This window comes from Neofelis nebulosa, chromosome 16 (assembly GCF_028018385.1).
Source record: "Neofelis nebulosa isolate mNeoNeb1 chromosome 16, mNeoNeb1.pri, whole genome shotgun sequence".
Classification (NCBI taxonomy): domain Eukaryota; kingdom Metazoa; phylum Chordata; class Mammalia; order Carnivora; family Felidae; genus Neofelis; species Neofelis nebulosa.
Genome location: NC_080797.1, coordinates 8,893,390 through 8,914,086, shown reverse-complemented (window position 1 = coordinate 8,914,086; position 20,697 = coordinate 8,893,390). Strand labels below are relative to the sequence as shown.

Genomic DNA, 20,697 nt, shown 5'->3' with positions numbered 1-20,697 from the left:
GCAGCTAGAACAATGGTTCATCAGTTGAGGGGTACCTTGGTCATTGCCATTCGAGTAACGAGGGCACCCATATCTTACTCCAAGTGGTAATATTAGCATATCTTCCCTTTTTACCAGCACGACTCTACCTTTTTAGAATAATTAAATAAGCACCGGCAAAGACAAGAAATAGTCTTTTTTTTTTTTTTTAATTTTATTTATTTTTGGGACAGAGAGAGACAGAGCATGAACGGGGGAGGGGCAGAGAGAGAGGGAGACACAGAATCGGAAACAGGCTCCAGGCTCCGAGCCATCAGCCCAGAGCCTGACGCGGGGCTCGAACTCACGGACCGCGAGATCGTGACCTGGCTGAAGTCGGACGCTTAACCGACTGCGCCACCCAGGCGCCCCAAGAAATAGTCTTAAAAGGCCTGCTTTTCGTGAAGGCGGGTGCCTCGACATATTTTCTCGTGAATTCTGTTGACTCTGACTCACATTCAATCAGTGACAGCCATCAGATTCTTCCAGAATGGCTTCTCTTGGGGAACCGATCAGGGTACCGTCTTTTTGGGCCTCCCAGGCCAGGCTAACTCCTTGACCTAGTTAAAGCCAAGTGAACCTTTGAGTACCTATTAATATATAAACTAACACTGGGGACAGTTCCAAAGGTCTTTGGTTTTAGGCATTCTCTATTCCATGAACCCTTCTCCACCCCCCCCTCCCCCCACCGCTGGCCACCCTCTCTCTTTCTCCTTATGCCCCCTCCCCTGCTTGTGTGCTGTCTTCTCTGTCTAAGGGGAAAAAAATGGCCGCCCAGGTGGCTCAGTCGGCTGAACGTCTGACTTTGGCTCAGGTCACGATCTCACGGTTTGTGAGTTCGAACCCCACGTTGGGCTCTGTGCTGACAGCTTGGAGCCTGGAGCCTGGAGCCTGCTTCGGATTCTGGCTCTCCCTCTCTCTCTGCCCTTCCCCTACTTGCCCTCTCTCTCCCTCTCTCTCTGCCCTTCCCCTACTTGCCCTCTCTCTCCCTCTCTCTCTTTCTGTCAAAAATAAATAAACATTAAAAAAAAGAATGAGAAGACTATATAGTTGAGTAGTAACCGATATTGGAGTGAAAGGCCTTTATAGTCAAATTAATGAAGGCAGAGACCAAAAGGGGATATTTAATAGATTTGACATTATAGAAATCACGACTGTCTGTGTATGGAAACCACTATGCGAAAATACAAAGGCAAGGGACAAACTGGTTAAAAATATACATATATTTTAATACTATATGTATTTATGTATATAGTTATGACTTCTGTGATGGGAAAGGATTGCATTTTAAATATATAAATTAATAAGAAAAAAAGCCCCAGAAAAAGTGGAGACACAGGTGGTTCACAAAAGAAGAAAGCCGAACGATGAGCAAACATGAGTCAAACTATTAATTTCATCACGTTTGCTGTTTGGGGGAGGGGTCCTGTCACCCCAGGAACAATGGAGAAGATCTGGTGGTGACCGCGTAACAGGTGAGGTAATGAGGTGTACCCTCACTTGTGGTTATACAGGGGCACGGCTTCTGTGAAGGGCAGTTGGGCTGTATTTGTCAAAACCTCGACAAAAGGCATACCCTTTGGCGGTGTCCAAATATAGACTGAGGGTGTTCATCACGGTATTGTTTAATGTCATGGGGAAACATTCAAGGTTCAAATGAAAAGGCAGGCCACAAACAAGTGCGTCTAGCGTGATCACTCTGTGCTTGAAGTAGTGGCAGCAATGACCATGGGCGCTTTTGAAATGTCTTCTCTCTCTCTTCTTTTTTTTTTAATGTTTTTTTTTTAAATTTATTTCTGAGACAGAGAGAGACAGAGCCTGAGTGGGGGGGCAGAGAGAGAGGGAGACAGAATCCGAAGCAGGCTCCAGGCTCTGAGCCATCAGCACAGAGCCCAACGCAGGGCTTGAACTCACAAACCGTGAGATCATGACCTGAGCTGAAGTCGGATGCTTAACAGACTGAGCCACCCAGGCGCCCCTGAAATGTCTTCTTGCTGCTGTCTTGGGTTTCTGGGTTTTCTTATGTGAACGCGATCTTCAGAGGGAAGAGAGAAATGTTTATTTAAAACATCTGTGATACAACACATGCTATGTAATAGTGCATGTATCCTGGCGGCATCTGAATGCCATGCGCGTGGACAAGGAGAGAGGCTACAAAGGTGTTTATAGGAGTGTGAGAGCTGAACTGTAGGGCACGGGCAGGGCCGAGGGAGGGCTGGCCTCCTGGTGTGGAGGTCAAGTTTCCATTTGGACCAAAGAGCTGGGTCTGTTGGAGGTTACATGCCCCGCCAGAGGGAAGTCCCTTATTGGCTGTTCCTCTGTCTCCCCAGTTTATCGTCTCTGAAGAATAGTTATTATAAAAGAAGCCTGCGTTAAATTCACCAGAATGTCTGTATTTACGTACTGTTTGACTGTTTTAAGGACCAGAGATGAAAATAAAGAAAAATGCGACAGTTTTATCCCCGTCCCGACTAGTTCCTTCATGTAATTTTCCGGTAGCCCCAGAAAAGGGAAACTCTCATTCTCATGTTTAGATTGCAGCATCATGAGGGGATGTCGGTAATTAAGTGGATGTAAAAACTGTTCTCTTGTTTTTATTTGACGCTTTCTTTTTTTTCCCCCCAGGAACCAAGTTGCCCTTTATTGATGTGTTGTCACGTTGTTGGATGTTGTACCTGATGATGAAAAACGTTAATGTGTTTTGTTTTTTAATCGCATAGGAGGTTGACATTATTCTGTGCTGTGAAGAAAGGATGAAGCTTCATTTGGATAAGGCCATCGCTCAACTTGCGTAAGTTGTAACTCTATATACAACGTAAAATCACGTCTCCAAACTGTGCTATTGTGCCTCCTGTTTAAATTTCTCTTAGCGTCTTATGTAAGGATTTGTTGTAGATGGATACACATACACACACGTGCATGCGCACCTATACATTTTAATTTTATTTATTTTATTTTTAAAAAGTTTTATTTTTTTTACATTTTTAAAAAATTTTTTTAATTTAATTTTTTTAAATTTCCATTCAAGTTAGTTAGCATCTAGTGCAACAATGATTTCAGTAGATTCCTTAGTGCCCCTGACCCATCTAGCCTCTCCCCCCTCCTACACCCCCTCCTGTAACCCTCTGTTCTCCATATTTATGAGTCTCTTCTGTTTTGTCCCCCTCCTTGTTTTTATATTCTTTTTGTTTTCCTTCCCTTATATTCATCTGTTTTGTCTCTTAAAGTCCTCATATGAGTGAGGTCATGTGAGTTTTGTCTTTCTCTGACTGACTAATTTCACTTAGCGTAATACCCTTCAGTTCCATCCACGTAGTTGCAAATGGCAAGATTTCATTCTTTTTGATTGCCGAGTAATACTCCATTGTGTATATATACCAACCACATTCTTTATCCATTCACCCATCCATGGACGTGTGGGCTCTTTCCATACTTTGCCTGTTGTTGATAGTGCTGCTGTAAACATGGGGGTGCATGTGTCCCTTCGAAACAGCACATCTGTATCCCTTGGATAAACACCTAGCAGTGCAATTGCTGGGTTGTAGGGTAGTTCTATTTTTAGTTTTTTGAGGAAACTTTATACTGTTTTCCAGAGTGGCTGCACCAGCTTACATTCCCATATACATTTTTATTTGGAGGTTGAAATGAGGTTTTTTAAATTTCTATTTATTTTTGAGAGAGAGAGAGAGAGACAGAGACAGAGAGAGAGAGAATGTGCACACCAGTGGGGGAAGGGCTTCAGACTTGGAGTTGTCAGTGCAGAGCCCTAGTCAGGGCTTGAACTCAAACTGTGAGATCATGACCCGGGCCAGAACTGACTGAGCCACCCACGTGCCCTGGAGTGCTTGCTTTAAGTTCATAGTTAAAGAAATCATTTTAAGATGCTAAAGAAAGGATTTCGGCCCTAATTTGGAGGCATGGCTAAGATTTCTTTCAACTCAGGCTTTCATTCTTTGACGGGAGAGTGACTGGTATATATTCAGCCCAACAGTGGGAGGAGTAATGAATTGTGGCTCACTTTAATGGTGGTTTCCATAACTCCTTAAAGACTCAGACTTCCCTGATTTCCCACGGTGCCCTCCCCAGTGCTCTGGTTGTGCTATTACAGCACTGACTGCTTCCCATTGCTTTACAATTGTTCGCCCATCCTACTCTCTACCAGAATACAAATCCCTCTTTTCTGGGCAATAGCAGATAGGAGGTATTTACTACTTATGGTGGGGGTTGGGGCAAGGGAGAATAATAATCAAAGGAAGGTCTTAAGCAATGATAAACAGCTGTCAGCATAGAAAACACATTGGTTGAGCCTCTTCCCTAACATGACTAGAAAAATTAGTGTTCGTCTGGTTATGGGTCATGGAAAGCAGCATCGACTATGTCATCCAAAGGAGAGGCTGCTTCTGCTTATATTAATGTTATCAAGGATAATGTGGGATAGCCTACAGGGTATACCTAAGTGTCATAGAGGTATCCATAGTGTCTGTATTGTTTGCTCACTGTGCCCATCAGGATTGATGCTCTGAAGTTTGGCGAGATTTAGATGGCTGAGATCTCTCTCTCTCTCTCTCTCTCTCTCTGTCTGATTGGAAAGGCTCTTTAGTACAGAAATACTGAAGAGAGGTAGAAGATTAGTTAAGGATGACTGACTGTACATGGTTTGGTTGACCATATACAGTTTTCCTGAGCTGTAACCACAAGGCAGTGCAGTTCTGATATTACTTCTTGGCTTCTGTTCCCTGGGAATCACAGAACCACAGTTTAGCATGGTTCACAGAATCGTGCCTGTTCTCTCTTCTCCAGGTCCAGTTCCCAATCCTGTTTTCTTTATAACCTAAAACCTTGCAGCTCATCTTCCATGTTCTTCAAGCTTCTTGCCCAGATTGTTCTACTGTGGAACAGCCACATCTTCCTATCAGTCTCATTTATAAATTGTCTCATTCCCAGCCATTCCTGGCCCTGTTCAGGCCTTTGCAGAAAGTTGTGTCTCCACACGTGCACTCGTTTGGAACCTTTGTTAGCGATGCTTTAAAGACCGTGGCTTTCATTTCATACGCAGTGGGCAGAGTGTCTACCTCATTTCCTGGGTGGGTTTCTCCAGGATTTGTGGGGTTGCCTACATGGTCTTTGGGCTTGGTCCAGGAAAGGTGATGGGAGGAGAGTTTCGTAACTTTATTTGTTTTGGAACACACAACGAAGGCCTCAATTTGGATCTCAGTTGAAAATGGAATGTCATTAGGCAGCAATGTGGCAGCCAGGATTTTTCCCATCTTGGGTTATAAGATAGGTTGATGGGATGCTGCCTCTAACACCTTCCTAAGGGAGTTTCTGAGGTCAGGTCAGAGGAAGTCCAGGGCATATCAGCCCAAGAGAGGAAGGCTATGGGGCATCTTGGTCCCAGACCACAAGTCAGAAAGGCCTTAATCTTAGGGTTTCAACAGAAGAACCCGAAGCAGGAGACTGAATGCAGAAATAGCAAGGGGAGGCAACTCTCCCATCTTTCAACTTTTGCATGTGTTTTAGAGTTCCCAAGATTGTTTTAGGATTCACAAAATGCAGACTACTGGCATGTTGCTACCCTCGTTTCCATTTCACGGAAAAGGAATCGGCTCTGATAGGTCAGTTGACTTACCTAAAGGTACAGGCAGCTGGGATTAGTCTAGTCAGTTCAACACAGGCTCTACCAAATGGCTTCCATATGCCAAGACCGTTCTGTGTGCCAGGAATACCGAAATGATGAAGACCATCCAGTTGTCCTGCGTTTTCAAATGCTATCTAGATGCTAATGATCCCCCAATTTTTATTTCCATCCCAGACCTCTCTCCCAAGTTCCAACAAGCTCCTTGGCAGCTCCACTTGGATGTCTAATGGACGCTTGAGCTCAATGTATTGGCTGAACTTCCGTTTTCTCCCCAGCCTACTCACCCACAGCCTCACCCATCTCTGTTGATGGAATTCTGCTATTCCAATTACTCAATGGCACCTCCTTATTCTCCATTGATGTTTAAGCTTCTAGGAGAGATTGGCTCTCTCTTTAAAACACTCAGAATCCGAACGCTTGTCACCTCCTTTACCACTACCCTGTTGGTCAAAGCCACTACTATCCTTCTCCTGCGTAACTTAACTGTACCCATCTGCTAATGGGTCTACCTGTCCCCTGCTGTCTGTTCTCAACCCAGCACCAAATGATCCTTTAAAATTGTACATCAGCGGTCTCTCCCTTCACTCGGAACAAAACTTGACTCCTTCCAACACCCAGCAAGGTCCTGCCTGATCTATTTCTTCCTCCTGCAAGTCTTTGCTCAAACACTGCCTCCTTAAGGAGTCTTACTCTGACCATCTTATTTAAATAATCACTCACACTCTTGTTTCCCTTTCCCTGCTTTGTTTTCTGCCTTGTTCTGCTAACCAACCACATGATTTCCTTATTCCTTAGGGGTATTGCCTGTCTCCTCCTGCTAGAATGTCAGCTTCTTTAGAGAAGAGATGTTTGCCTTGTCCATGGATGCATTCGGGCTTGGAGAACAGTGGCTGACATGTAGTGGACGTTCAGGCATTTGTTGAATCGACTGCTGCCTGAGTAAAGATGTGGCTCACCCGTCACCCATGCCCACCCCACGGGCCTATCTCTTTGGTGGTGAACTGCTGGGTCTCTTCTCTGTTTGGCAGAGCAGGAAGCACCATGCATCTGAGAGTCTCTTCCTTCCCAGAAGGGTGGCTGCTGGAGCATATGAGCTTGAGGGCCACCAATTCCTGATCTGCTTTCAAGCACTCTCTCCCCTGCCCCAGAGCTGAATTTTGACTCTTGGTTTCTATCTCCTGGCAAACTTCTTCAGCCTCCCGTGAGCACAAACTGAAGTCACTTTTAGATGGAGGGAAGCTGGCTTTAAATGTCTCAAAACTTCTCACAGAGCGGGACTCAAAGAATGGGGGGATTAGGATATAGAAGAGGGAAAAGAAGAAGGAAAGAGAGGCACAGGTGTGGACAGATTACTTTAAACCAGTATCCTTCCTGGAACAGGGCTTGTGTGAGGAAGATGGGCCCCAGCCTCAGGGCTTCAAACCTTCTGTTTGTCTGCACCTCTTCTCTCCCAAGCCCCACCACACACCATGGGAGGGGCAGTGTGGGCAGGGTTCTAATTACTCGCATGTATGGACACCTTCGGGGAGGGTGCCTGTTAATTGGGAAGCTGGACATTGTGTGCGAGAGGAGAGACCCAGACCGCAGTGGTGGACGGGTCCCTGCACAGAAGGGTATTTACTCTTCCTCATATCAAATTGTTGCCTAAACCTGAAGCTCCGTTTCCCCCACTCGGTGTTACAGAGCTAACAGAGCTTCCCAGCACGAGCTGGAGAAGGACCTGAGTGACAAACAGGCAGCTTACCGAATCGACGATAAATGCCACCATCTGCGCAACACGTCGGATGGTGTCAGCTACTTTCGCGGAGTGGAGAGGGTCGATGCGACGTAAGTTGGGCACGAGGCACTTCTAGGGTTTTGACGTCATTTGATTCATTCTCTCTCCCTTCAAAATGATGCAGGTTAGAAGCGGGAAACACGGGAAGAGAAAAGATCCTCCCTGCTTTGGGCGGATCTTCAGTAAGCGTGCATGTTCCTCCGTCAGGCCTTGACTCTTGCATCCTGTATTATTTTGTAAAAGAATATTTGCTGTTTACACTTATTGTGGTGAGCACTGAGTAATGTATAGAATCATCAAATCACTGTGTTGTACACCTGAAACTATTAGGACGTTGTAATCCACTCTACTTCAACAATATATATATATTTACAAGCTCAAAAAAAGAATATTTGTTTATAGTTTATTTATTTATTTTATTCGTTTATAGTTCTACCTGTGAAAATAACAGCTACTTGAAGCAGAAACTGTGGGACAAAAAAACAGCTTCCTGTTTTACCATCACTGCTTGTTGCTTAAAAAAAAAAATTTCTTTAACGTTTATTTATTTATTTATTTATTTTTTAAATTTTTTTTTTCAACGTTTATTTTATTTTTTTGGGACAGAGAGAGACAGAGCATGAACGGGGGAGGGACAGAGAGAGAGGGAGACACAGAATTGGAAACAGGCTCCAGGCTCTGAGCCATCAGCCCAGAGCCTGACGCGGGGCTCGAACTCACGGACCGTGAGATCGTGACCTGGCTGAAGTCGGACGCTTAACCGACTGCGCCACCCAGGCGCCCCTAACGTTTATTTATTTTGAGAGACAGAGACAGAGTGCAAGTGGGGGAAGGGTAGAGAGAGCGGGAGACACAGAATCTGAAGCAGGCTCCAGGCTCCGAGCGGTCAGCCCAGGGCCCAACTTGGGGCTTGAACCCACAAGCTGTGAGGTCACGACCGGAGCCGAAGTCGGACGCTTACCCAACTGAGCCACCCAGGCGCCCCATCACTGCTTGTTGCTTTAAATGTTGAACATTAAACTTGTTCCATCAGTGGTTTCCATGCCAGGCCCCTGGATGCAGTCTTGGGTTCATGGTCTTTTTCCAATCCTTCCCTTAAAAAAAAAAAAAACAAAACCCAACTTGATTGAAGTGAAATTCACCTACACTGAAATACATTTGGTGTACATTGGGGTGGGTTTTGACCAATTTCTATGCCTGTATCACCATGACCACAGTTGAAATGAAGCATATTTTCCTTGCCTTGGGGCACCTGGCTGGCTCAATTGGGTAAGCATCTGACTCTTGATTTCGATTCAGGTCATGATCTCACAGTTCGTGAGCTTGAGCCTGCATCGGGGAATCCTGCTGGGGATTCTCTGTCCGTCCCTCTCTCTCTGCCCCTCCCCCCATGAATAAATAAACATTAAAACACGTTTAAAACATGCTCACCACAACATTATCATTCTCTTCACTCTTTGCTATTCCAGTAAAGGGTTATTACTATATTACTGTTTTCGTTAGTACTTCCTTGATTACTCCTGAGGTTGGATGTTTCTTCATATGTTTAGTGGGCCAGTGAGACACATTTCTTAGGACTCAACACGCTGATACCCTTCATCAATCCCCCCAGGCCTCCCGACTGGACTTAGTGTATGCTTTGGATTTACAGAAACATTAGCAGGAAAATAAGGAACAATTTAGAAAAGTTTTCGACAAGCTTTGCTCTGATGTTTATATTTTAGGCAATAACACCAGGATTCATTGCTACGGGGTTCTGTCTTTCACAAAATGAATGATTTCCTGCAGACCATCTAGGCCGATTCATCCTTGTCACCCACGTAGGATTCTACTTTTTTTTTTTTTTTTCCCTCCAGGGTCTCAGTGCCCGAGTCCTGGGCCAAATTTACGGATGACAATGTTCTCCATTCGCAAAGTACGCGAGCGGCCTCTTCCAAGCTAAGGGACGACATTCACAACCTGTTGGTTGTGACTGCCAATGAGATGTGGAATCAGTTCAACAAAGTGAACTTGTCTTTCACCAATCGTATTGCTGAGACTGCAGATGCTAAAAATAAGATTCAGATTCACTTAGCGAAGGTAAATCAAGCGCCCGTGGTACCCCTTGGCTGACCCGGATAGATGGGGCAGGGGGCTCTGAGATCACAAATCTCTCACCGCTGCCGCCGAGATGCCGTAAGACGCGTGACCTCCTGGCCATCCAGACTGAGAAAAATTAAAGCCAGTACAAAGCACGCCGTTTATTTTAGCCACGTAGCCAGGTGTCAAAATGAAATCGGAATCCACTTGTGTTTGGAATACAAAGAATGCACTGTGCATGGAAAGGTTCCTAGTAGTTAATAGAAACAAAAATATTATGGTTAAAGTTTAATGGATCACTGGATGTAACTAGGAAGCGAATGTATTATTAGAACATATGGCAGGGATGTTTTCTGTTCAATTATTTCAGGCCCTTTTCCTGGCATATAAAACCCAAACCAGGAAACGATTAGGTGGTTCAAAGTGTTTCTGATATTGAACTTCTTAAAGTGCTCTAAGCATAAACGTTTTACGATGACAATAAAATGAAGGATTTCAGCAGAAGTCGAGTGTTTCAAGATAAACAAGGAGCTCTTTCTTTCGCGTCTCTCTTGGAGCCGTTATGATTTCTGTGGATTATGCTGCGTGTGGGTTTTCATTTCTTATTTTAAGAACCTGACGCATTCAGCCATGTTGCTGGAAGGTGATATTATCCCCCTGGGGGCACCAGGCTCTCCTGGATGGCAGCAGTTGAAGTCCCCTTCTCCTGGTGTCTTCTTAGGGCAGGAGATCTGTTGAGCCGGGCAGTGCGCTACAGAAGAGAGAAGTAGGATAGTCCGTCGTGTCCCCAGGAAGCTTGTATTTGTGAAGCTTCCCAGCGACACACGGGAAGCTCATGAACAATCAGTAACGATAGAAAGTTATAAACCGCGGTCGCCAGATACTAAATACAGAAAGTGTCGCCGGGGTCTGGGGAAGGAAGCGAACATTCAGGCAGAGTGACGTCTCCAGCAAAGCCTCAGGAGGTGGCCGGTCAGAGGCGGAGGTCAGGTCTGTAAACGGATGGCGTGTGTCCTGGGAAGAGAAACTTGCCAAGGCAGGCTGGAGCCACACGGTAGGACACATCAGTGGGAAGGTGTCCACGGGGCAGTCCGAAGCTATTCCAAAGGCCTCTAGAAGGCTCGCGTGATCGGAGTCCCTTTGTTCAACGAACCTGTATTTACTTCTGCATCAGTTGGCTAAGGCTGTCATAACAAAGCACGACAGACCGGGCGGCTTACACACCACAAATCGATTTTCTCACAATTCTGGAAGCTGCAAGTCCCAAGATTGAAGAGTCAGCAGGGTAGGGTTGGTCTCTTCTGAGGTCTCTCTCCTTGGCTTACAGATGGCCATCTTCTCCCTATGTGTCCTATGCTCTTCCCTCCGTGCCTGCTCGTGTCCTAATCTCCTCTGCTTATGAGGACACCAGTCGTACTGGACTAGGACCTACCCTCATGACCTCATTTAAAAAAAATTTTTTTTAAATTATTTTTGAGAGAAAGAGAAAAGGCACATGAGCGGGGAAGGGGCGGGGGGGGTGTGGTTGGAGAGAGGATCCGACGTGAGGCTCGAACCCACAAACTGTGAGATGGTGACCTGAGCTGAAGTCAGATGCGTAACCGACTGAGCCCCCAGGCGCCACACCCCCATGACCTCTTTTTAACATAATTGCCTCTCTGAGAGGCGCTTTCTTCAAATACAATCGCATTCCGAGACACTGGGGTTAGGATTTGGACACAGGAACTTTTGGGGGGCTGGGGAAGAGAATAGCATTCAGCTCCTACCAGCTGCATTCAAAGTACTATGCTGGGCACTTTGGGGGGTAAACACACATGGGCAACACACTGGTCCTGCCATCTTGTATCTTAGAGAGACCCAGAGGTTGGGTGACCCTGGGATGTGTCTCCAGGCCACAGGAAGGTGGCCGAGGAAGGGGAGAGTGGTGGGCTGATGGGGAGAATTGGGAGTGCAGAGGTCAAGGTCGTGGCAGAAGGCGGAATTGTCAGGGTCTAGGAGAAGAGACCAGGGAGGGATCCAGGGTGATGCAGTTTCGGGGCGGGGGGAACCCTCTTTACGAAAAGAGAAAAGTCAGGACCCCCAAACTGCCAGTGCTCCTCTCACGCAAGTGAGACACCCAGAAACTTGAACTTGATTAGCTTCAAGGCAAATCGTCCACCAGCAGGAAAACGCCTCTATGAGGCTAGTAAGAAGACAAAGAGGCAGGACGTCCTGATTGAGGAGGGAAGTAAGGGCCACTCACACCTCCCGCCTTAGGCACACACGCGCGCTGCTAAATATTTAACAACAGGTGATCTAGCGGTTGTGGGTGGGAAGGAAGCTCCAATTTGCAGTCTTTGCTCATCTCTATCGTGTAAATACTCTCCCCACCTGGCAGGTGGCACCTGGCCCTGGGAAGAGATGCCCACAGTCAGCTCTCCGGAGATTCCCAAGGGATGGGGCTGGGAGGGATCAAGGAGCTCAGAGAAACCCCCTCCCCACGGGAGGGCAAGGGGCCCTCTCCTCAAATGCAAGAAGCCTCAGGCATTTGCTCCTCTCCCTACAGACCCTGCAGGAGATCTTCCAGACTGAGATGACCATAGAATCCATCAAGAAGGCCATCAAGGACAAGTCCGCCTTCCTGAAGGTGGCTCAGACCAGACTGGACGAGCGCACCAGGAGACCCAACATAGAGCTCTGCCGGGACATGGCTCAGCTACGGTGAGGCGGGAGAGCGCCCCTGGCGGGAGGGCCAGGCTGGGGGGGACGCGCCTGGGGGGCAACCCACCAGCCCGATGGTGGCTCTGTGGTCTTCATGAAGGCGCTTCCTGCTTTCACACCGGTCAGATCGCGGAGCACAGTGATGCTGATTCTGTAGGAGCATCCTTCAAAAGTGTTCGTAATTATTCACGATGGGCATGACGTTGCAATTGAGGAGAATGAATGATAATTCTGGGGGTGGGTGGTGGTGACGGAGGCCCCACAGTTTGAAAGTATTTAATGCCACTGAACTGTATGCTTACAAACAGTTGAGATGGGGGCGCCTGGGTGGCTCAGTGGGTTCAGCATCTGACTTCGGCTCAGGTCATGATCTCCCAGTCTGTGCGTTCGAGCCCTGCATCGGGCTCTGTGCTGATGTCTCAGAGCCCGGAGCCCTCTTCGGATTCTGTGTCTCCCTCTGTCTCTGCCTCTCCCCTGCTCATGCTATGTCTCTCTCTCTCTCTCTCTCTCTCTCTCTCTGTCAAAAATAAACTTAAAAAAAATTTTATAGTAAATAAATGGTAAATTTTTTGCATGTACAATCCACCACAAAAAAAAAAAAAAAAAGGAAATGATACCAATACTATATGCAAAAAAAAAAATGATAATAAACACTGAGGCTCATTCATTGGGGCCAGTGGGGCGTCCGGGTTCCTCTGCACTCTCCTGGGGTCTGGGTTTTCCAGAACACCTCTCTTATAAGTACCTCTCTTGTAAGTGTTGTTTCCTGTGTGTATTTCAGCGCCTGGGACTCATCAGAAAAGGGGCGTGTGGTACCAGTTCCAATGACCCCTGTCTATTTGCTCTCACTCACTTGTTCTCATTGGCCTCTCTTGGCATTTAATATCTCTTGTCCTCATTAGGACCATCATCGTGGTCCCCTAGGACCCTTTTTGTTAGGCTCATTTCAGTGTATTCTGTTCTCAGTAGAAATCAAAAGCAGCTGGCCCTCGTCACGTCCTGCACATACACAGGAACAGGAAGATTCGGAGGCCGCTGAACGCTAGATGCATCTGATTAGGATGATGATTTTAACTTCAAACATCCCTTTTTGGGATGGGTTCCTGGGGAATTGGCCAAAGCTTCCCCCCACCCCACCCCACCCCCTCCGCTCCGCCCCACATTCTGGCTTCACGTCCAATTTCCCAACACCTGCCAGTTTGCCTTTTCTTTCTGGATTTCATCATTGCCCTTCTCAGGTCAGGAAAGGCCCCGTGCGGAAGCAAATCGAACTTATAGCAAGTGGAGGCCGAAAGGGGCTGCGCTTGAACTTCCAGATTCCTTTCTGGTGCTGGGGGTGGGGGGGGATGGCCGCCCGCTGGTCTTGTCTCCCGCCTGGTTCCCGGGTGGGGTTCCCTCATCATCACAAAGGATTTATCCTACGGCTAAAACAGCTTTGTGTCTGGAGACACAAGTGTGGATGGAGACACAAGTGTGGATTCCTCGGAGGCCAAGGGAGATGGCTGTGAGGCCAACAATCCAACGATGGTGAAGATAAGAAAGAGGGCGATGGCCGGGATAGAGTGGCTGCTTGGCTCTCGTTCAGTGCCGGGGCCCGTCCTCAGCCCTCCAGGACCTCACTGACTACCCGCATTTTACAAACAAGGAAACTGAGGCACAAGCGGGTAGAGACGCAGAGTGAGTCCTTGCCCACCGCACCGCAGAGCCCCATTCAACCCAATCAACCATTTCTCTCCCTGCCTCTCACGGGGGTGGTGATTGTACCATTCCCCTACGGCGGGTGCGTCGGATGCTAAGAAGCTTGCTTCAGCCGATAGGCCAACGGAGCGGCTGCCTTTCCCCCGGCGGGGCGGCCGTCCGGGCCATCACAGAGCAGTGCACCCAGGCTGGCACCACGCTTCCCCAAGTGGGTTCCAGGGAGCCCCTCCCCACACGCAGCCCGGGCATTATTTGGGGTGAGCTGACCTCCGCCACCCTGGAGGCCAGGCAGGTCCCCCGACGGCCAGTCTGCAGCACCCGTTTGCTTCCCAGGACGCCGGGAGTGAGAGCAAGGCCCATCCGGCCCCTTTAGGATTTGCTCGCGGGTTGTGGCTCTCTGAAAATATTATCAGGGGACGCTGAGCGAAGTTTGCTTCTCTGAGAGTTTCTGCAGCGGCACCAGAAGGGGAGACGGGGGTCCGTAAATTGTTCACACTGCCATCCGACCCACACACAAGGGGCTGCTTTTTAAAAGGTTTCTGAGCAGCCGTCTAAGTTGTCTAAGCAGACAAGGAGGCATTCAGGGCTGCGTGATTTTTACCTTCTTCCCCCTTCAGGGCTACGCAGAATTTACTCTCCCTTTGCTTCCTGTAGAACCCACAGTATGTCTGTTGCTCCTGCCCCTTTCCTGACCTCAGGACAAAACCGACTTTTGTTTCCGTCAAGATTTCTCGTTAAAGTGTCGTTGCCAAAAGATACGGTCCTAGAGGAACAGCCGTGGAATTTGGGATGACGACTGAGGGAGGGGATCATTTTCCTTATTCACCCTCATCCTTCGGAGAGGAACCCTTTGGCCGTGTAGACGAAGAAACGAGAAAGACCGTGGACTCAGGGGAGTGAGTGACAAATTGCAGTTTTCGTGTCCAGACTTTTGTTTTCATTTCAAGTTTTCCGAAGGGGTTCTTTCAAAAGCAATGCTAAAACATTTTTGGCATCTTTGGTGGGAGGCCAGACCAGGCTCTGCTTCACTTAAATAATCTTGGTACGTTAAAAAAAAAAAAAAAAAAATGACGGTAGCTTTATTTGTATTTGAACGCAAAATGTTTTTTCAGTTCTGTAATTCCCCTCCCAAAATGAGTGGTTTCAGCAGAACAGCTCTCTGTGATCTGCGGAGAACAAGGAAGCCAGGGGTGAGATGTGGCCTTGAAAGATGAGTGAGAAGGGGCGTCTGGGGGGCTCAGTCGGTTGAGCGTCCGACTTCGGCTCAGGTCATGATCTCACGGTTCGTGGGTTCGAGCCCCGCATGGGGCTCTGTGCTGACAGTGTGGAGCTTGCTTGGGATTCTCTCTCTCCCCCTCTCTCTCTGCCCCTCCCTCTCCCACTCATGCTTTCTATCTCAAATAAACAAACTGCAAATTTTTTTTTTTAATGGTTAAGATGGTAAATTCTACGTTGCGTGTCGTCTGTTGCAATTAAAAAACTAGTATCCTGAAAAAATTGCACATTTATCTGGAATTCAGATTTAACTGGGCATCCCGTATATTACCTGGCAACCCTACATTGTGGGGATTACAAATAGGAATGAGACGGTCTTACCCAACGGGGTCCTGTATCCTGAAGCCAGCTCCCCGGGTCTCTGCTTCTGTGCTTTGCTTGCAGGGAGCAGAGAGGGCAGGGGCAGGAAATAGGACCCAGTTCCTTATTACGGCCAGTGAGGCTCCTTATTTCCTTCTTGGTTTCCTGGATAACCGCGTGAAGCTTATAAATTCATGTGGGCCGCCTGCTTGTGGAGAGGGCAGTTCATCAGTCCCCCAGCTCAATTTCCTTGCCTGCAAAACAAGGAAGCCGGGCTTGATGACCTCTCACATTTATATTCCAGCTGCAGGGTTCTGTGAAGCTATACGGTTGCCTTGGTATAATGATTTTCTCATGGCCTGGGTGTTTTTCTATGATGGAGAAATCCCTTTCTATCTCTAGGGACACCGTATCTTTATTCTGTTCATTGTCACTGTTCTCTTTATATTATTACTGTCTATTTTATTTTATGTTTTTAGGGGCGCCCAGGTGGCTCAGTCGGTTAAGCGTCCGACTTCGGCTCAGGTCACCATCTTGCGGTTTGTGAGTTGGAGCCCCGCGTCGGGTTCTGTGCTGACAGCTCGGAGCCTGGAGCCTGCTTTGGATTCTGTGTATCTCTCTCTCTGCCCCTCCCCTGCTCACGCTCTCTCAATAATAAATAAACGTTAAGACAATTTTTTTAAAAGTAGGCTCCATGCTTAATGTGGGGCTCAAACTCATGACCCTGGGATCACGAGTCACATGCTCCACCAACTGAGCCAGTCAGGTGCCCCTATATTATTGTAGATTTTGATTAATTCCGTGCCCCTCCAGTCTGCTGACAAATGAATTCCTAAATAAAGACGACGTTAATTTTTTTTTTTTTTAAGAAGACCTTAATATTGAATCACTAGTTAAAATTTGATAAATTTGAAGTTGTGTTTTCAACAGACTAGAGTCAGACAGGGGAGCAGCACGGTAATTAAAAGCAGCTGAAAGGGGCGCCTGGGTGGCTCAGTCGGTTAAGCGTCTGACTTCAGCTCAGGTCATGATCTCACAGTCCGTGAGTTCGAGCCCCACGTCGGGCTCTGTGCTGACAGCTCAGAGCCTGGAGCCTGCTTCGGATTCTGTGTCTCCCTCTCTCTCTGCCCCTTCCCCGCTCATGCTCTGTCTCTCTCTGTCTCAAAAATAAATAAAAACATTAAAAAAATTAAAAAAAAATAAAAGCAGCTGATGGCTAGTTCCATGCAAAACTAGGAGAGTTTAGGAGAGTTACCTAAATTCCTATGCCTTGGTTTTGTCATCTGTAAAATGGGGATAATAGTAGTATCTACTTTGTGGTGTTGTTATGGGGATTAAATTGTCTGATCATGGAAAGTACTTAGGACTGTGTATACATATGCATATATATATATATATATATATGTATATATATATATACACTACATGTATAGAATGTATATAATACACATATACATGTTATATACTATATTTATATATAATAAAGTAGTTAAGAAGTGTGTTGCTATCATTATTATTGTCTGTTTTTTTAATTTAAAAAAATCGTTTTAACGTTTATTTTTTTTTTGAGAGACACAGAGAGACAGAGCATGAGTAGGGGAAAGGGCAGAGAGAAAGGGAGACACAGAATCCGAAATAGGCTCCAGGCTCCGAGCTGTCAGCACAGAGCCCGACGCGGGGCTCGAACTCATGAACCGTGAGATCATGACCTGAGCTGAAATCAGATGCTTAACACACTGAGCCCCCCAGGCGTCCCTGGTTTTTAAATTGTATTAAGTTTATTTATTTATTTTCAGAGAGACAGAGACAGCATGAGTGGGGGGGGGGGGGAGACGGGCAGAGAGAGGGGGGAAAAAGAGAATCCCAAGCAGGCTCTGCTCTGCCAGCACAGAGCCTGACGTGGGGCTTGAACTCACGAACTGTGAGATCATGACCTGAACTGAAATCTAGAGTCAGATGCTTAACCGCCTGAGCCACCCAGGCGCCCCTATTACTGTCTCTTTATAAACTGTTTCCTATTCTTTCTCTTAAGTGACCACGTAGTCCTCTCTCCTCAGTGTAATTGGCCAAATCCGTGGGTAAAGGAGCGCCTGCTTAACTGCTCCTCAGGAAGAGAAAGACTTTCTAAATACCAACACGGTGGAAGGAATCACCGAAAGAGAGAGAGAGGGAAAGATTGGGCTTACTGTAAAAAATTGAAATCATACGTATAATAAAAACATCATAACCAAAATCAAAAAGGCAAAAAACAACTTAGGGAAAACATTTGCCAGAAGGAAGGCAGACCAAAAACAAAACAAAACAAACAAAAAAAAAAACAGCAAAAAAAAAAAAAAAATCAGCATGCCTAATCCTGAAAGAGCTCTTTGCAAATGAACAAGATAAAAGTAATACCCCAGTAGAAAAGAGAACAAAAGAGAGCAGTGGCTCAGAGCAGACCAGGCAGTTCACCAGGCAGTTCACCGTTGACAAGGTCAACAGACGTTTGGGGAAGTTTCACTGATACTCAAGGAAACAATTCAAACAATATTGACCCATGTAACTTGAGGAGATGCTATAGGTTTTTCCATGGAATGAATCTTTTTTCCTCTTTTATCTTAATGAAAAACGTGTCATGTTTCTTTTTACCGTCACAAGGTAATTGGAACTACGGCCTGTTCCACGGTGTTCTGTAGCTGATTTCAAGCACGATCAGCTTCCTGTTCATTATGTTTTCCTGCCTTTACAAGTACGTTGACTCTGGGAACTTGAGGCCTGACCTGGGGACGCTGCTGGGGGGCAGGGGCATTATGATCCAAGAAAAGTCCCATTAACTAACCCCTCCCACTGTCCCCCCCCTGCCCCCAGGCTATGGTGACAGTTTGTGCTGCATTTTAGCCACTGAGTAAAGTCCCTAACAATGAAAATAATTTCCATGATGAAATAAATATAAGAAAGTCCAGCTGAGCTTTGATTTCCGCCCCCCCCCCATTTTTACTATTTAAAAAAATATCACACTGTCACAGGTTTACAAGTTTTGCCTCTGTTTTTAAAATATGACATTTTGGGGGCGCCTGAGTGGCTCAGTCGGTTAAGCGTCTCGACTTCAGCTGGTTCATGACCTCGCGGTCCGTGAGTTCGGGCCCCGCCTCCGGCTCTGTGCGACAGCTCGGGGCCCGGAGCCTGCTTCGGATTCTGTGTCTCCTTCTCTCTCTGTCCCTCCCCCACTTGTGCTCTGTCTCTCTCCGTCTCTCAAACATAAATAAATGTAAAAAAAAAAAAAATTAAAGAAAAAATATAATATTTTTTAAAAAGTAGAATCCACTCCCAGCGGGGAGCCCAGCGTGGGGCTTGAACTCCCAACCAAATCCTTGCTTTTTGGATTCTGGGTGTGGTTAAGGGGAGTGGCCCCGGCCTGGTACCGCAACCACAAGGGAGCCCAAGCACTGGTTCCTTTTTTTCTGACGTCGGGGTGCCCCGTGGGGCTGCTGGGGGACTCAGCCCAGCAGCCACCGTCCAGTGGGAATCCAGTAACCATGCAGGCCCTTAATTCAGCACATAGTCGGTCTCGGGGGAGTGACTTCCGCCAACCTAACCGGGCGCTTCTCTGCCTCCGCAGCCTTGTCAATGAAGTATACGAGGTGGACGACACCATCCAGACCTTGCAGCAGCGTCTGGAGGAGGCAGAGGACACCTTGCAGTCGCTGGTCCACACCAAAGCCACCCTGGAGCACGACCTGGCCGTCAAAGCCAATTCCCTGTACATCGACCAGGAAAAGTGCATGAGCATGCGGAAAACTTTCCCCAACACCCTCCGGTTGGTGGGCTTCTGTTAGGGGACCCCCCCCCCCCCCACCCCCCCAGGAGGAGCCGGGGAAAGAGAACCAAAGCCACAGGGCTTTGGTGGCAGCATTGAAATCAGCTGCTCCTCTATTCACTTATTAAAGGATTGCGTTGATAGAAAGGTACGGGCGTCCTGTCCTGGAAAGTCTTATGTTTCCTTCCAAACCTTAATTTTCTACTATTTCCTAGGCTTCTGAGCTACGGGAAGGAAATAAAGACACCCGATCTAAAGGAGAAATTAAAAACAAAAAAAGAGAGAGAGAGAGAGAGAAAGGATTATTTATATTATACTCGTTATTCTCTGTGTAACACGAATGGGTTGGGAAGTAGAAATGTATCTCCTCTGAGGGTGGTGGGGGCTGGAATCACAGATAGGGTGGATTTTCAGCTCTGCCTCGAAGGAAACAGAAAAGGAGAAAGACCCTTGGGTACGCGGGGTACCTTGGGGGTAGTCTGAGCCAAAACACGGGCGGAAAAATACACAGTGCGTTGGGAGCCCTAGTTAAGGAGACCAGGCTGTGATTCATGATGGCGGGGCACGTGAGGTGGGGAGGCCTTCAACTGCAGGTCAAGGAGTTGGGGGAGGTCCGAGCGGGGAAATGGCCCGATGAAATCACGACTGAGCAATGAACTCAGAGAGGTGGCCGTAGAGGCACAGACGGGAGAAATGCAAAGCATATTCTAACCCATCGACGGGACTTGGGGAACCCTTTTCAAGGGAACTGAGCGTCAAGGGGTGTGGAATGACAGAGGCGTTGACCCTGGATGAGCTGCAAAATGGGGCATTGCTTGCATTCCAGGAGGTCCTGTGGTATCTCAGGAGTTGTTTTGCTTAAGTAACTTTTTCTTTACTGTAAATGAAAAACATTTGCATGCCGTATTTTGGAAACTAGAGAACACAGGCACACACAGACTCCTAAAACACACCCCTTATCATAACACCCAGCAGTGATCACGGAGGTTTGTCAACATCTTACTGCCTGTGCTTTTAAAAAAATTTTTTTTAATGTTTATTTATTTTTGACAGAGAGAGAGAGAGAGAGAGAGAGAGAGAGAGACAGGGCATGAGCGGGGGAGGGGCAGAGAGAGAGGGAGACACAGAATCCGAAGCAGGCTCCGGGCTCCGAGCTGTCAGCACAGAGCCCGACGCGGGGCTCGAACTCATAGAGTACGAGATCGTGCCCTGAGCCCAAGTCGGACGCTCAACCGACTGAGCCACCCAGGCACCCCTTACTGCCTCCTGAACTTGCATTTAACCATCTGGAATTCAACCTCACAGGATGTCGACCGCGTTTGAATCCTTTGATGCAGAAGCCCCGACACGGAAGGTGGGGTTACCGGAGGGAACGGTTTTCTCTCTGGGTCTCCTGCTTCTCGCTTAGGGTAGCCC

At 47.3% G+C, this 20,697-nt stretch overlaps 1 protein-coding gene across 2 annotated transcripts in view; it reads left to right on the top strand.

The window, feature by feature from the left end:
• The window catches only part of TEKT3 (tektin 3), a 36,436-nt gene extending 17,004 nt beyond the window's left edge, over positions 1 to 19,432 (top strand). For both annotated transcript variants that reach the window (XM_058703880.1, XM_058703881.1), the window contains exons 4-8: positions 2,739 to 2,809; positions 7,340 to 7,483; positions 9,290 to 9,512; positions 12,058 to 12,212; positions 19,084 to 19,432. In XM_058703880.1, coding sequence (XP_058559863.1) covers positions 2,739 to 2,809; positions 7,340 to 7,483; positions 9,290 to 9,512; positions 12,058 to 12,212; positions 19,084 to 19,300 — 810 coding nt within the window. In that variant the 3' untranslated portion in view covers positions 19,301 to 19,432. The remainder of the gene's footprint in view (positions 1 to 2,738; positions 2,810 to 7,339; positions 7,484 to 9,289; positions 9,513 to 12,057; positions 12,213 to 19,083) is intronic.
• The last annotated feature ends 1,265 nt before the right edge of the window (positions 19,433 to 20,697 follow it).